Source organism: Sus scrofa, chromosome 17 (assembly GCF_054392235.1).
Source record: "Sus scrofa isolate SSC_HxYL_T2T_F1_AM1 chromosome 17, Sscrofa_HxYL_maternal_Yorkshire_Landrace_v2.0, whole genome shotgun sequence".
NCBI classification, from domain to species: domain Eukaryota; kingdom Metazoa; phylum Chordata; class Mammalia; order Artiodactyla; family Suidae; genus Sus; species Sus scrofa.
This window is the reverse complement of record NC_139399.1, coordinates 64,793,066-64,807,262: the sequence shown is the minus strand read 5'-3', so window position 1 is coordinate 64,807,262 and position 14,197 is coordinate 64,793,066. Positions and strand designations below refer to the sequence as shown.

General features: G+C 47.0%; 2 protein-coding genes across 4 annotated transcripts in view; one reads left to right on the top strand and one right to left on the bottom strand.

The window, feature by feature from the left end:
* Positions 1–14,197, bottom strand: part of RTF2 (replication termination factor 2) — a 43,798-nt gene that overhangs the window by 10,077 nt on the left and 19,524 nt on the right. The window lies entirely within an intron of this gene.
* GCNT7 (glucosaminyl (N-acetyl) transferase family member 7) lies at positions 639–12,932 on the top strand. Of its 2 annotated transcripts, XM_005673033.4 has the most exons (4): positions 639–769; positions 6,111–7,139; positions 8,607–8,702; positions 12,574–12,932. In XM_005673033.4, the coding sequence occupies exons 2-4, from the start codon at positions 6,170–6,172 to the stop codon at positions 12,795–12,797; spliced, it is 1,290 nt and encodes a 429-aa protein (XP_005673090.1). In that variant the 5' UTR covers positions 639–769; positions 6,111–6,169; the 3' UTR covers positions 12,798–12,932. The 2 variants fall into 2 exon arrangements, with proteins under 2 accessions (XP_005673090.1, NP_001107171.1); NM_001113699.1 differs by lacking the exon at positions 639–769 and having other exon boundaries at positions 12,574–12,872.

Sequence of the window (14,197 nt, the reverse complement as noted above, 5' to 3'; positions counted from 1 at the left end):
GCCCGGCTCAGGTCGTACAAGGGGGTGAGAGGCCCTCGGCCTCAGGATTCTCACCAGATGCCTCTGGGGTAAACCTAACGCGAGGAGCAGCAAGCAAGGGGGCATGTTCGACCAGTGAGGGAGGCTGTGGAGAGTGACGAGAGGGGGGAGGCCCGGCGGAGCACGGAGATGCCACCTCCCACCTGCAGAGGGAGGGACGGGGGCAGGTAACAGCTGGCCCTCTGGAGAGCCATGCCGCCAGCACCTGACGGCTCCAAATGCCATTTAGGAAACAAATGAATTTTTAAATGACGCTTCTTTACCCCTTTAATGAAAAGGGGTCCGAGAACCAAACGTGGCCTCATGTTCAAAAGCACGTAAAGAATCTGACCCGTGGCAGTGGGGATCTCGTCCCGCTTTCCCCACTCGAGGACTGCCCTGCACCGCCCTTCACGTGGGCGGCTGTGTTCTGCTGTTGCCTCGTTTTATTCTGCAAGGCAGTGATCCAGTCCTAAAGAACTGCTCAGCGAGGCCAGGGTGTCTAGGTTTCAACCTCCAGGTCAGAGTCAGTGAAATCCTCCAGGGAGGAAAGGGTAACAAAACCTGCCAGGCAACTCTGCTCATGTGATTTAAGCTGCAGCCGCCGCAAGAGAAGCCAGGGAGAGACGAGACCGGACCGGGCAGGCCGGGCGAGGTCCCGCCAGGGTTTCCGTCCCCGGACCAGGAGGACCGTCTTCGGGGAAGAGCCGCACTGACTACGCAGGGGTCCTGCACGGTCCAGGCTGAGCAGGTATCATTACTGTTGTCATCTGTTTTTCTTGGCCTCCTCCACGGCTGTCATATCAGTAATATTCTAAAATGCAGAAGGAGCAGGCATAGTGTCCTCTCAAAAAGAGTCCTCATTTTTTATTTAAGCCAAAGAAAACGCAAGTGGAATATTTTCAAGGGTGGGACCAACTTGATTTTTAAATTTTAAATTTTAAAGACGGCCATTTATTCGTTCCTCACATGGGAAATAATGACTGAGCCTCGAGGACATGGACAAGCTCTCAATTCTCATTTTGTGCCAATAATAAAAACGTTACTTTGTTGTGATTGTTTTGAGCAGCTATCCTAAAATGTAGTTTTCCCCTTTGCATCCAAGTGGCTAAAGACACACACACACATTTTAGGAATAAGACATGTACTTCACTAGACAGGTGGACACTCTGAATTCAAAACTAGTCTAATACGATAAAGCTCAAATAATTCAAGAAAAACTTAACTCATATGGTGCTTTGGACACCACTCTATGCCCAGAGATGACAAAAATAACACAAAATATTCATTGCCGCAGCTATGGTGAATTTTTTTGGACCAACACACAGGAAATGGAGAGAGAACCGACATCTAAGACCTGAGGGTCTCCCTACTCTGGGGGTGGTGGACACAAGCCCCCACCCCACGCAAGCACCGAGCACCTCCCTCCCCCAGCCAATCGCGGCACGGAACTCTCGTGAATCTGGTCCCACACTCCTGTCCCGGGGTCCCTGTGAGGCAGGTGCTATTACACACCCCATCTGCAGTCCAGAAAATGAAGACGATACTGTTTAATCCAGTTAAGCTGCTGTTAATGCTCTAAAACAGGAATATTCTAGAATATGCAACAAAATGTTATAAGTTTATCTTCAAAGATGCCTGTTACCTAGTTAGTGGAAGGAATTACCTTAAAATATACATATAAAATATGCAGCAAAAAGAATTAATTTATTTGGGATGCTGCCAATCCCCCTGAAAAGTCTTTATAGCAAATTAAATCCCATCATGAGAGGAGTTCCCGTTGTGGCGCAGTGGTTAACGAGTCCGACTAGGAACCATGAGGTTGCGGGTTCGGTCCCTGCCCTTGCTCAGTGGGTTAACAATCCGGCGTTGCCGTGAGCTGTGGTGTAGGTTGCAGACGCGGCTCGGATCCCGCATTGCTGTGGCTCTGGCGTAGGCCGGTGGCTACAGCTCCGATTCAACCCCTAGCCTGGGAACCTCCATATGCCGTGGGAGCGGCCCAAGAAATAGCAACAACAACAACAACAAAAAGACAAAGAAAAAAAAAGACAAAAAAAAAAAAAAATCCCGTCATGAGAAGTGGTGACTGCCTTACATGTTCTGCTGGTAATACCTGATACCAAAGCTAGGTTGCTGACTTTGGGTTCTGGCTGTGAGGGCTTGTTGGGAGGATGGGGAGAGGGGAACCTGCAGAAGGCGAAAGAAGAAAATATACTCACTAATAACTAGGAGAGCAATGTATTTTGCAACAACTCCTTGGGAATATTTTACGCTTGGAAAAAAACATAAAAGGTAAAATAATCTTCTGAGAACTGTAATTGGAAACCTTTGTGATTTCTAGCATCATAAAAAGGAAAAAAAATTTAACACCATCCTCAGCCACAGCTTTGGTAATTACTTCTACTGAAAAATAGTCTACAAAGTCTCTTGGATGCCACATCCTCAGTCAGCTGAATGTGTGATCTTCAAAACATCATTCCTCATTTGAAAGCTATTTAATTCTACTGGACACTATATATATTTTAATGATGCTATTCGTTAAAGGCTGCAGATATAATAAACTAAAGGAATATCAAAACACTTAAGGCCCAGGAAAGATAATTTAAGGAATGACTGTACATGAAAAAAACCCTTAAAAAATTCTTACACACATACAATTTTAGAGATTTTAGAAATCATTTGTAATTTCAGTAGTACACAAAGAAACAATACTGGAATGTAAAAAAAAAAAAAAAAAAAAAAAAGGTCTGATCTGAACAAAAGAGCTTCTGTATCTGCTCCATGATACACAAGGGTGACTGCCACTCTTTCTAAAGCCTTTAAAATAAATAGTTTAAATACAACTTTCTGTGGAGGAAAAAAAAATAGTTCAAAATCAGTTCGATTTCAAAATCACTTTCTTTTTGTGAACACACCGAGTCATATGGAAGTTCCAAGGTCAGGGACTGAACCTGTGCCTCAGCAGCCAGTCAAGCTGGTGTAGTTGACAACGCTGGGTCCTTAACCCACTGCACCACAAGGGAACTCCAGACTATACTTTTTTTTAATGGGCTGCGTGTTGCCCTCACTTGGAAAATACCACTTACATTTCTTGGAAATTAACTTAGTGATACAAAGTCACATGTTTAATAACTACACTTTCATAATGACTACAAAAGTTGATTTCACATTATAGAAACAAAACAACAACTCACTAAGAACCGAGGCTACAAAATGTCTGCAAAGCTGAAACATGGTATTCGGCACAATTTAAACAAGAAAAACTGCCAGGCCCTAAAGAGTTGATTCCTGTGGGAATCTTCCTATTCTCCACTAGATGTAGCTTAAAGCAACAGCAAGGACTGTTTCAATTCAACAGCAGTGGCGTCTCCAAAGCCTTCTTTACAAGGCTGTCCTGACCCCCATTGAAAAGCCTTGTGTTAAAACAATGGCAATAAAGCCGGTGACCAAGGGGCATTCTAGCACGCACCTATTTCTAAATTTCAAAGTGAACTTGAGCCAAAAGGCAGATGCGACTGGGCAACGGTGAACACCAGATTAACAGAACCAAAGGCAGAAAGGCAGCAAGCTAGTAACACTCGACTAAGCTCCTGCACCTGTCTACACACGCGAGGAAAGGAAAAGCACTTAGCCCACGTGTTGCCCTGAAGGGCAATGGACTATGCACAGGATGTATTTTCGTTTAATTGTTAAAACTACGGAAAACATCCAATCCCCTGGGCTCTGCATGGGGTGCAGTTTGTCAGTGAAGCGGGGCTAACATTTCTGTGATGAGACCAGAAGGTTTTACTTTGACCATAAGCTTAAAAATAACAATCAAGACAACAATCCACGGAGTTCCCGTCGTGGTGCAGTGGAAATGAATCTGACTAGGAACGGTGAGGTTTCGGGTTCAACCCCTGGCCTCGCTCAGTGGGTTAAGGATCCAGTGTTGCCATGAGCTGTGGTGTAGGTCGCAGATGCAGTTCAGATCCCGAGTTGCTGTGGCTGTGGCTGGGGCCGACAGCTGTAGCTCTGATTCGACCCCTAGCCTGGGAACCTCCATGTGCCTCAGGTGCAGCCCTAAAAAGACAAAAGACAAAAGACAAAAAAAAAAAAAAAAAAAAAGACAACAATCCAAAAAATCTCCCAAACCCTCTTTCCACACTAAAGTCAAACGCCAAAGAAAAATGTAACAAACTAGGGGACATGGTTTACCTTCAACCAAAATCCCTGACAGAGAAGCAGTTAAAAGCTTTTTCATTGCATTTCAAAAAGGTATTTCCAATTGAATTTCTCTTTCTATGATATAGGTTGTGCCTATTTTAGAGACCAGATATGAGATGGGTTGATTATGATGATCTTGTGCTTATAAAAGGTATTTTTTGTTCTTTTTAGGACCACACCCATGGCATATGAAGGTTCCCAGGCTAGGTGTCCAATCTGAACTGTAGCCCCCCGCCTATGCCACAGCCACAGCAATGCGGGATCCGAGCTTCATCTGCAACCTACACCACAGCTCAAGGCAACGCTGGATCCTTAACCCACTGACTGAGGCCAGGGATCGAACCCGCATCCTCAGGGATGATAGTCAGGTTTGTTAACCGCTGAGCCATGAAGGGAATTCCAATATAGACCTTTTATCTGACCAATTTTCTTGCTTAAATGCCAAAGGATGATCTTTGCATGCCCCTGATAATTAAATAATTAAAACACCTCCAGTCACTTTTGGCTGCTATACCCATTCATATGTCTCCATAGAGTTCAAGAGCATCAACTAAATTATTATTAAATAATTTTATTAAAGATATCTTGTTATTAATCACTGAAGCCTTTTCTGAAAACAACTCATAAACTCATTTCTACAAGTTGAATTATGTGATCACAGAATTTCTGGTTTCCTTTATTACAAGGATTTATTCTCATACCAATGATACAGAACAATGGCATAAGATAAATTCTGAATAGGACAGTATCTATGTCCAAAATAAATACCTTAGATTTTTATCTGCCAAGATAAGGTCAATAACACACGAAACTATGCTCAACATCGTTAGTCATTAGGAAAATTCGAAGTGAAACTACAATGAATTACCCCTACACACCTATTAGAATGGTTAAAAATTTTCAGTGACCACGCCCGGGGTTGGTGAAGTTGTAGAGGAAACAGAGCTCTCCTATGTTGCTGGTGGGAATCCAAAATGACACAACCACTTTGGAAAACAACCTGGAGGTTTCTTTCTTTCTTTCTTTCTTTTTTTTTGGTCTTTTTGCTATTTCTTGGGCTGCTCCTGCAGCATATGGAGGTTCTCAGGCTAGGGGTCGAATCGGAGCTGCAGCCACCAGCCTATGCCAGAGCCACAGCAACTCAGGATCCCAGCCGCGTCTGCAACCTTCACCACAGCTCACGGCAATGCCGGATTGTTAAGCCACTGAGCAAGGGCAGGGACCGAACCCGCAACCTCATGGTTCCTAGTCGGATTCGTTAACCACTGTGCCACGATGGGAACTCCGGTTTCTTAAGACATTAAACACGCACCTGTACGTAAGCCAGCCATTTCATGCTTAGGTATGCACCCCAGAGACACAAAAACCTAGGTCTAGACAAAGACGTGTGCACAAACGCTACGGCATCTTGCAATGACATCCTACAACCGGAAGCAACTTCGATGGCCTTCAGCAGCTGAGCACATAAATGGCTTGTGGCGTGTCCATTTCACGGAATACCGCTCAGCAATAAAAGGGGGAAATGGTGATAAATGCAATGATACGGATGAAATCTTAAAATCATTATCCTACGTGAAAAAAATCCGGGCCAAAAAAGGTACATACGAATGGCTCCATTTATAAAAAACTACAGGCTTGCCAACTAATCTACAGTGACGAGAACATGTGCGTGACGACAAGGTGGGGAGAGGGAAGGAGTAAAAGGGGCTCAAGAAAATTCTAGGGGGTAAGAGGACTGCTTGTTAGCGTGATTGTGGTGAGGATTTCACAGGTGTAACAGATATAAAAACTGATCAAATTATATACACTTTACCTACGTGCATGCCAATAAAATTGGTGGGGGGATATAGTTACAAGACTCTAAATACTGTCTGTTGTTCTTTTAGGAAACTTAGAGGAAAACACTTCAAACCACGGTAATAAGAAAGTGACTGGAGCGCAAACCATGAGCCAGCTGCGAGCCACAAAGCCTGGAATTCTCGTGTGCGCAGCCATTGGCATCTTTGTTTTTCTTTATTTAAGGAATCCAACTTCTGAGGACCCAGAGGAGGGACCCACCCACCCAGCAGTAGTGGAATGTGGCTTTTATCCAGATGAATTATGCTCAGCTTTGTTTGAAGGGAAAGAGGCGGCCCTCCAAATCGCAAAATTTTGTAAAGATCCTCACGGATCTGAAATAGTTGCTCGTTTACACAGACCAGGAAATTGCTCCAGGATTTCCCGGGAGCTGCATTTCATAACCAGACCGCTGTCTGCAGAAGAGGGTACCTTCCCTTTGGCATATATTGTAACTATTCATAAGGAGCTGGCTCTGTTTGTGCAGCTCCTCAGAGCTATTTATCTGCCCCAAAATGTTTACTGTATCCATGTTGATGCAAAGGCCCCAAAGAAGTATAAGACTGCTGTGCAATCCCTGGTTAACTGTTTTGAAAATATTTTTATTTCATCAAAGAGAGAGAAAGTGGCTTACACTGGCTTTAGGAGACTACAGGCAGAAATCAATTGCATGAAAGATCTAGTCCATTCCAAATTTCAATGGAGCCATGTCATTAATCTTTGTGGACAGGATTTTCCGATCAAAACTAACAAAGACATCATACGCTACATCAGAAGCAAATGGAATGATAAAAACATCACTCCTGGAGTAATCCAGCCACCAAGCAATAAATCCAAGACAAGCCAAACTCATCGCGAATTCACTCCCGAAGGAAACATCTATGCATCTCCAAATGAAAGATTCAGAGACGACCCGCCCCATAACTTAACAATTTACTTTGGAAGCGCTTCCTATGTACTCACGAGGAAGTTTGTGGAGTTCGTGCTGACAGACACCCGCGCCAAAGACATGCTTCGGTGGTCCCAGGACATCCACGGCCCAGAGCGACACTACTGGGTGACTCTGAACCGACTGAAAGGTAAGAACGAGCCAGCAAAACAGGGTCTGCTCAGGCCAGAGCCAGGGACAGAGGCGTCCCCTCCACCGAAGATTCTCTCCCCTTCAGCGATTCCCCTTGGGCCTGGTAGACGGCTCCACGTGTTCTAAGACCATCTGCCCCTGGGGTGCTGCGGGGAGCTCTCTGCTTTTAGGGATCTGACGGTCGCTGAGAGCGTGCGCCATGTCCCCAAGCCAGGCTGGCTGCTTCTGTTTCCTCTCCAGAAAGAAGGACCAGCATTTTGCTTCTCGTCATATAGCGTCTTTTGAAAATTGTGAGCACCGATCTTTGGAAAGTTCTTCCTTTTCTTTGTTTACTTATGAGATACTGCTGGATACCTACTAGGGCCAGGTAGCGGGCTAATTTTGTTTGTGGCAAAGACGATATTACAGATAGGTTTTCTGAGAGGCGGAGGGAAATCTGATGCCCTCGTTTTTTTTCTTTAATTTTAACTTTTTCTTGCTTTTTAGGACTGCACTTGTGGAATGTGGAAGTTCCCAGGCTAGGGGCAGAATTGGAGCTGTAGCTGCCAGCCTACACCACAGCCACAGCAACGGGGAAAACGAGCCGTAAGTGTGACCTACACAATAGCTCACAGCAACACCAGATTGCCTACCCACTGAACAAGGCCAGGAATTGAACCTGCCTCCTCATGGATACTAGTTGGATTCGTTTCCGCTGCGCCATGACAGGAACTCCCCCAACAACCTTTCTTTCTTTCTTTCTTTCTTTTTTTTTTTTTTTTTTTTTTGGCTTTTTGGGGCTGCTCCCGCGGCATATGGAGGTTCCCAGGCTAGGGGTTGAATCGGAGCTGCAGCTGCCAGCCTACACCACAACCTCAGCAACGCCAGATCTGAGCCACGTCTGCGACCTACACCACAGCTCACGGCAATGCCGGCTCTCAGCCCACTGAGCAAGGCCAGGGATCAAACCTGCCACCCCATGGTTACTAGTTGGATTTGTTTCCGCTGCACCATGATGGGAACTCTGCCCTGATGCCCTCTTTAAAATGGGCTCATTTGCTCTTGGTACAAAGCTGACTGGCTCCTATAGGGAATGCGGCTTCACGCTTCAGCAGCTAAGTTCACTGGTCTAGGCGACAGTACAGACAATGAATCTAGCAGAAATGGGTTAAGACCTTACTGTAAACTCTCATATCCATTGAAAATCCTTTCAAATCAACCCAGAGAGCTGTTGCGGAGAAAACATAATCCAAAGAAACCCAACATAACCACAAAGAGCATGTCATCAACACTAAGTGAGTTGCTAGGGATGGAGGAAGGGATGAAGCAAAGAGGGAACGGAAGACCTGGTTCCACCCGAGTGCTGCCTCCAGGGCGGTACCCTCGCCCGCCCCGGCGCCGGCCTTCCCCCAGATGACAATGTGCATCTGCCCGAGGCTGGACGTTCCTCAGTCTTCTCACCGGATGCCTCTGTCTTTTCCCTTAGATGCTCCGGGTTCCACCCCGAACGCTGGCTGGGAAGGAAACGTTCGCGCCGTTAAATGGAGAAGCGAGGAGGGAACGGTTCGTGACGGCTGTAAAGGTAAAAACAAAACCCAAGCCCCAGAATGTCTTCCGCGTTTACAAAAAACATACAGCTGCTGCCTCGCTAACAGCGGGAGAAGACTGACAATCGTGTGCACAATAATCTGGAATTCGTGATGATCCAACTAGCACAGTGGCAATTTTAAAAAAACTTTTCCTTTGATTATAATGTTCAGACAGAAAGCTACACAGATTGTAAGATGTGAGATGATGATTTTCAAAAAGTGGACATATGACGGGGTTGCAACTTTTAAAGTTTTAAGACAGAAATACACGAGCTATCTGGCCTTTTCCACCTTCTCCTAGAATGCAAATCCAATTACGTATTAAAATGAGCTCCGGTCTCCCGGGGTCTCTCTGTTCGAACAGAGCACCGAGTACGACAGGTGCACGCGGCTCGGCTGGTCCCCGACTTTCTGTGCAGTTCTTACTAAAAACAGGGCTCTTGGCTTTGCCCTCAAGCGACTGTCCCCGAGGAACTGGGAGTTCTGCTGCCCCTCTGCCTGCCGTGCCAGAGGTCTCACCTCCGCGGCAATACACAAAGCAAGGTTTGGGGTGGAGGGGAGCAGCGTCTATTCCGGGAAGAATGGAAGAGAAATAGCTGCCTGCAGAGGAGTCCTCTCTGAGGCACATCAGTTTTGGGGAGAATGCCCCCTGGGTCCAAGACCTAGCACCTGGCTCCTGGAGAGCTATTCGTGCCTACTCTCCTGGGCTGGCTCTGCCCCCCACCCCACCCCCGCCCCTGAACCCCTTGCTTAAAGATGCTCGAGAGGAGCAGGCAGTCTCAGGGGAATTCACAGCACGACATGCCTGAGCCCAGCAGAGACGGCAGCTGCTCCGGGCACAGCCACGGGAAGGGGAACGGAGGGGCCTGACCTCCGCTGGGCCGTGGTGGACTGAGAACGCAGGAGACAGATCTGTACGCGATTCTGTCTACAGCAGATGACACATAAACAGTAAACTAGGCTCACCCAGCTTTCAAGCTGTTTTAAAGACTGACCTCGGAGTTCCCTGGTGGCCTAGTGTTAAAGATTGAGTGTTGTCACTGCTGTGATGGGGGTTTGATCCCTGGCCCAGGAACTTTTGCATGCTGTGGCAAACCGCGCCCCCCCAACCTCAAAGATACAGGTTGTAGACAAAAAAAAAAAAAAAAAAAAAAAAAAAAACGTAAAATCTAATACCTGAATGGTTCAAAGACGAACAATTCCTGCTGCTGCCAGGAGCACAGGCCACCCGCCTGACGGGTACCAGGTCAGAAGGGCTGGAATAATTTTCTCGTATTTTTTTTTAAGTAGCTATGACTCACTTGGGGGAGAGCCACACAGAAAGACACTGACAGTTAAACGACAGGCTAACAAACAACCCTGGCCTTTCTTCAGCCAGTAGGTGGCTTGTTGTCACGACACACTGGGGATGATGGGACAGGACAGGCAAATAGAGGCTCAGAAAAGGAGGCGTTCAGATGCTTCCTGAAAAAGTGATTCACAAACGGTGTAAGAAGTCAGGAAAAGTGCTGTCAATTCACCGAGAAAGTTAAGACTCAGAACTCTTACAGGAGCAATCTGAGTATTCCAATAATGTTTGCAAAAGAGCCTGGTTGCTGCACATCTTCACAAAACCCATCACTCCCTGTAAGTGACCAGTTCAGACAGTTCTCACCATCACTAGCTTCGCTGTGCACATGCTTCTACCAGGAAAGCGGCACGAGGCCAGCCGCGGCCAGCACTCAGTCAGCCCCGAGAGGGTCTGCGGCAGATCCTTCCAGAGACCAGCTCTGGGCCTGCCGTCAACACTCACAGGGACCTGCAGGTAGAAACCACCATTATTTACACTTTGCAGACGAGGAAGCCCAGCCTCGGAGAAGGGAGGTCACTTCCACAGTCACAAACCAGGTGCCCCGCCACCGTGGGCGCGGACGGCCTGGCTCTGCACAGAGTAACAGCCACCCTGTGTTATCAGGTGGAAAGGGGTCATGTTTAATCACCAACACAGCACTGAGACAACCCTGAACAAGTCCCACCTATCTGTGTTCCCTCCCAGTTCAGAAGCACCTGAGTTAGAGAGCACGCAGCCACAACCGCGGGGCATTGATTCTTTTTTCCCTGCGTCCTAAGTTTTTCATACTTCTGTCTTCATGTTTACACTTCCAGTTGGGTAAGTCCAGTTCTATTGAGATTCTATGATATCGTACCAAGAGCCTCTCAGTTCAAAAGATTCCCACCACGACACCAGCTTGCACAGATACAAGGCTCACCATGGACCAGTTCTACCCTTCACCACACGAGGCCTGCTCAGCCAGCAGAAAGCCCTTTGGATTTGTTTCAATCTTACAAACAACACTGGACAATTCTGTGTGTGCCGTTCCACACTTTGTTAACGATATTCCCTGAAGACAGGTTTGGGGAGGTAGGATTACGGGCTGGGGTGGGGAGAGAGCAGGGGAGGACTGTGCAGAGAAAAGAGCAAGGCCAGCGTTCCCGTCATGGCGCAGTGGTAACGAACCGGATTAGCATCCATGAGGACATGGGTTCGATCCCTGGCCTCGCTCAGCGGGTTAAGGATCCAGCGCTGTCGCTAGCTGCGTTAAGGATCCAGCGCTGCCGCTAGCTGCGGTGTACGGATGTCACAGCTGTGGCTCGGATCTGGCATTGCTGTGGCTGTGGTGTAGGTTGGCAGCTGCAGCTCCGATTCAACCCCTGCCCTGGGAACCTCCATACGCTGCAGGTGCAGCCCTAACAAACAAACACGAACAAAAAGAGCGAGGTCTCCAAAATGATCAGAACCTTCCCTCAGACTTAAGCAGAGCGCTCCCTCCTCTGCAAACGGAAGGTGATGACAGAGACCTCATCACAAGATTACAAGCGTAGGAAGAGCCAAGCACGGTATCAGGCACATCAAGGTGTGCCACTGAGTTCCTCTCAAAGCCATCCAATCTGTGCTGGATCCGAACTGTAATTCCATTTTGAACTACTTCTATTACATCAAAAGTCACTCAGCAAAACCAATAAAATGTTGAAAGCAATGACTTGACTTAAACCCACGTCATTCTCATGCACTACCCACAACCAAGGGAGATACTTGAGAACTTGAAACAGAAGCTATCAGGGAGCTCCTGCTGTGGAGCAGTAGGTTAAGAATCTGACTGCAGGAGTTCCTTCATGGCTCAGCGGAAAGGAATCTGACTAGCATCCATGAGGAAGCAGGTTCAGTCCCTGGCCTCCATCAGTGGGTTAAGGATCTGGCATTGCCGTGGGTTGTGGTGTAGGTCACAGATGCAGCTTGGATCTGGCATTGCTGTGGCTGTGGCCTAAGCTGTCAGCTACAGCTCCGATTCAACTCCTAGCCTGGGAACCGCCATACGCCATAGGCGGGGCCCTTAAAAAAAAAAGAATCTGACTGCAGAGGCTCAGGTTGCTGCAGAAGCTCGGGTTTGATTTCTGGCCTGGTGCAGTAGGTTAAAGGATCTGGTGTCGCCACAGCTGTGGTGGAGGTCACAGCCATGGCCCACGGGTGTGACCGTTAAAAAAAAAAAAAAAACGAGATATCAAAATGTAGATTTTATCAGGAAAATGAGTGCTGCTACATCTCCCTTGTGCTCACGACTAGCAAAAATACTACAGTATTTATTTGAAGTGGCCAGTAAACATTTCAGAGATCACGAAGCGAATGAAACTTCCCTTCCTTTGCAAATTCAAAATTCAGCATCAAAGCTCCTCAGGGAAATGCCATTAGGGAAACCATGTGTAGCCTGATCTCTCAGGAAACAAAGAGGCCTCACACAGATGACCTTGGAAGACGGGCATCCCTTTTTTGCGTGGATGTAAAGAGACGGGAAACAAAGGCAGCTAAGTTTTGTGTTCTCTTCGCAGGCCGCTACGTGCAGGACAGCTGTGTGTATGGCCCGGGAGACTTGCCCTGGATCATTCAATCGCCGTCTTTGTTTGCCAGCCAGTTTGACTCCGCAGAGCCTCTGGTGGTCACGTGCTTGGAGAGGTGGCACAGACTTAGAGTGCTCGGGCAGGCAGAGGTCCCCGAGGAACCGCACTGGCACTTCCAGCGGGAGAGCCATCTTAATAGGAGACTGAACCCCTGAGCTGGAGGTCACAGGGCGTGTCTGCGTGCTTACTGGTGTCACTGCTTCCTCAGCTGGAGACTCGAGAACATGCACACCAAAGAAGAATGGCAAAATAATCCCTGGACACGAGTCAGTCCGCAAATGAATCTAGAAACACGCTACTGACAAGACTCTGCTATTGACCACAGGCTACCTTTACAGCTTTGAGAAAAAAAAATCACAAAAGAAAAAAATAACTCAAAGTCCTGCCAATGTCTGGATAAGCCACCTGGAGCCCAACAACCACACTAAACAGCTGCTGAAAATTAAAATCCCCCACCACTTAGATCCAGACTCAAGTTAGAACAATAACACATTTTTTCTTAAAGATACTATTGCGTATAAGAGTCTAATAAAGAACAAACTCCCACTGAAAATTAAAATATGCTTATCTCTAACAGTCCTTTTTAGCTGGGAACAATGTAGCTCTGTCCCGCAAATCTGAGACAAACAAGGAAGAGGGTATTTCCTTTGGTGAAGTGAAATCCTGGAGTTGAAACACAACTTCTTACAAAGGCTGTCCTCAGTTTTTGCAGCCTTGCGGCGCTAAGAGCTCTTCCCGCGACGGTGGAACCCTTCTGTGTGTGAGCTGCCCAGTGCCAGCCACAACCACAGGGGGCTTTGGGTGCTGGAAATGGGGCTGGAGTGACTCAACCAAGCGAACCTTAATTTTTAAAATTCTAGTTAATTGAAAAAAAAATTTTTTTTTGCCACACCTGCAGAATGTGGAAGTTCCCTGGCCAGGGATCAAATCTACACCACAGTAGTGCCAACACTGGATCCTTAAGCCTCTGTGCCATAGTGGGAACTCCAAGAAGCTTCAGTCTTCTTTGAGTTACTTGGAACACAAGCCATCCTATATTTCATTTCAATGTCAATTCACAGAACACAAATTCAAAGACATACCTGCCCTCGATGGGCTCAAACATCGTAACAGAAGAATCCACCTCAACAAATCATTTCTGTAACGGCGAGATAAAATAAAAATAAATAACAGCACAGTGGAATGAAGCAGCATGAGATCCAGGGAAGCACCAGCGGGGATTTAGTGGCACACTGGAGGAGGCTGAGGCCATTAGCCACCAGGCTGGGACAGGCCAGGGAGGCCGAGATAAAGTAGCAGCATCCATGGGTCTCAGAAGCAACAAGAAACTACTGCTCACTCTCCGGGGTCAGACTCTTACTGTGCTTGTTTGTAAAGCAGGAGAACAAAACTAAATCCCAGGTAAAGCTGTTTGAAATACTTTGCTTCGGACTGTATCCTTTTTTTTCGGTCTTTTTGTCTTTTTAGGGCCCACCCACGGCATATGGAGAGTCCCAGGCTAGGGGTCTAATCGGAGTGGTAGCCACCAGTCTATACCACAGCAATGTCAGATATG

Bases quoted from the DNA above. Each gene is read 5' to 3' on its own strand.
- GCNT7 (XM_005673033.4), top strand. From the start codon at position 6,170: ATGAGCCAGCTGCGAGCCACAAAGCCTGGAATTCTCGTGTGCGCAGCC. The intron at 7,140-8,606 runs GTAAGAACGAGC...CTTTTCCCTTAG, and splicing joins GACTCTGAACCGACTGAAAG to ATGCTCCGGGTTCCACCCCG. The intron at 8,703-12,573 runs GTAAAAACAAAA...TTCTCTTCGCAG, and splicing joins GGTTCGTGACGGCTGTAAAG to GCCGCTACGTGCAGGACAGC.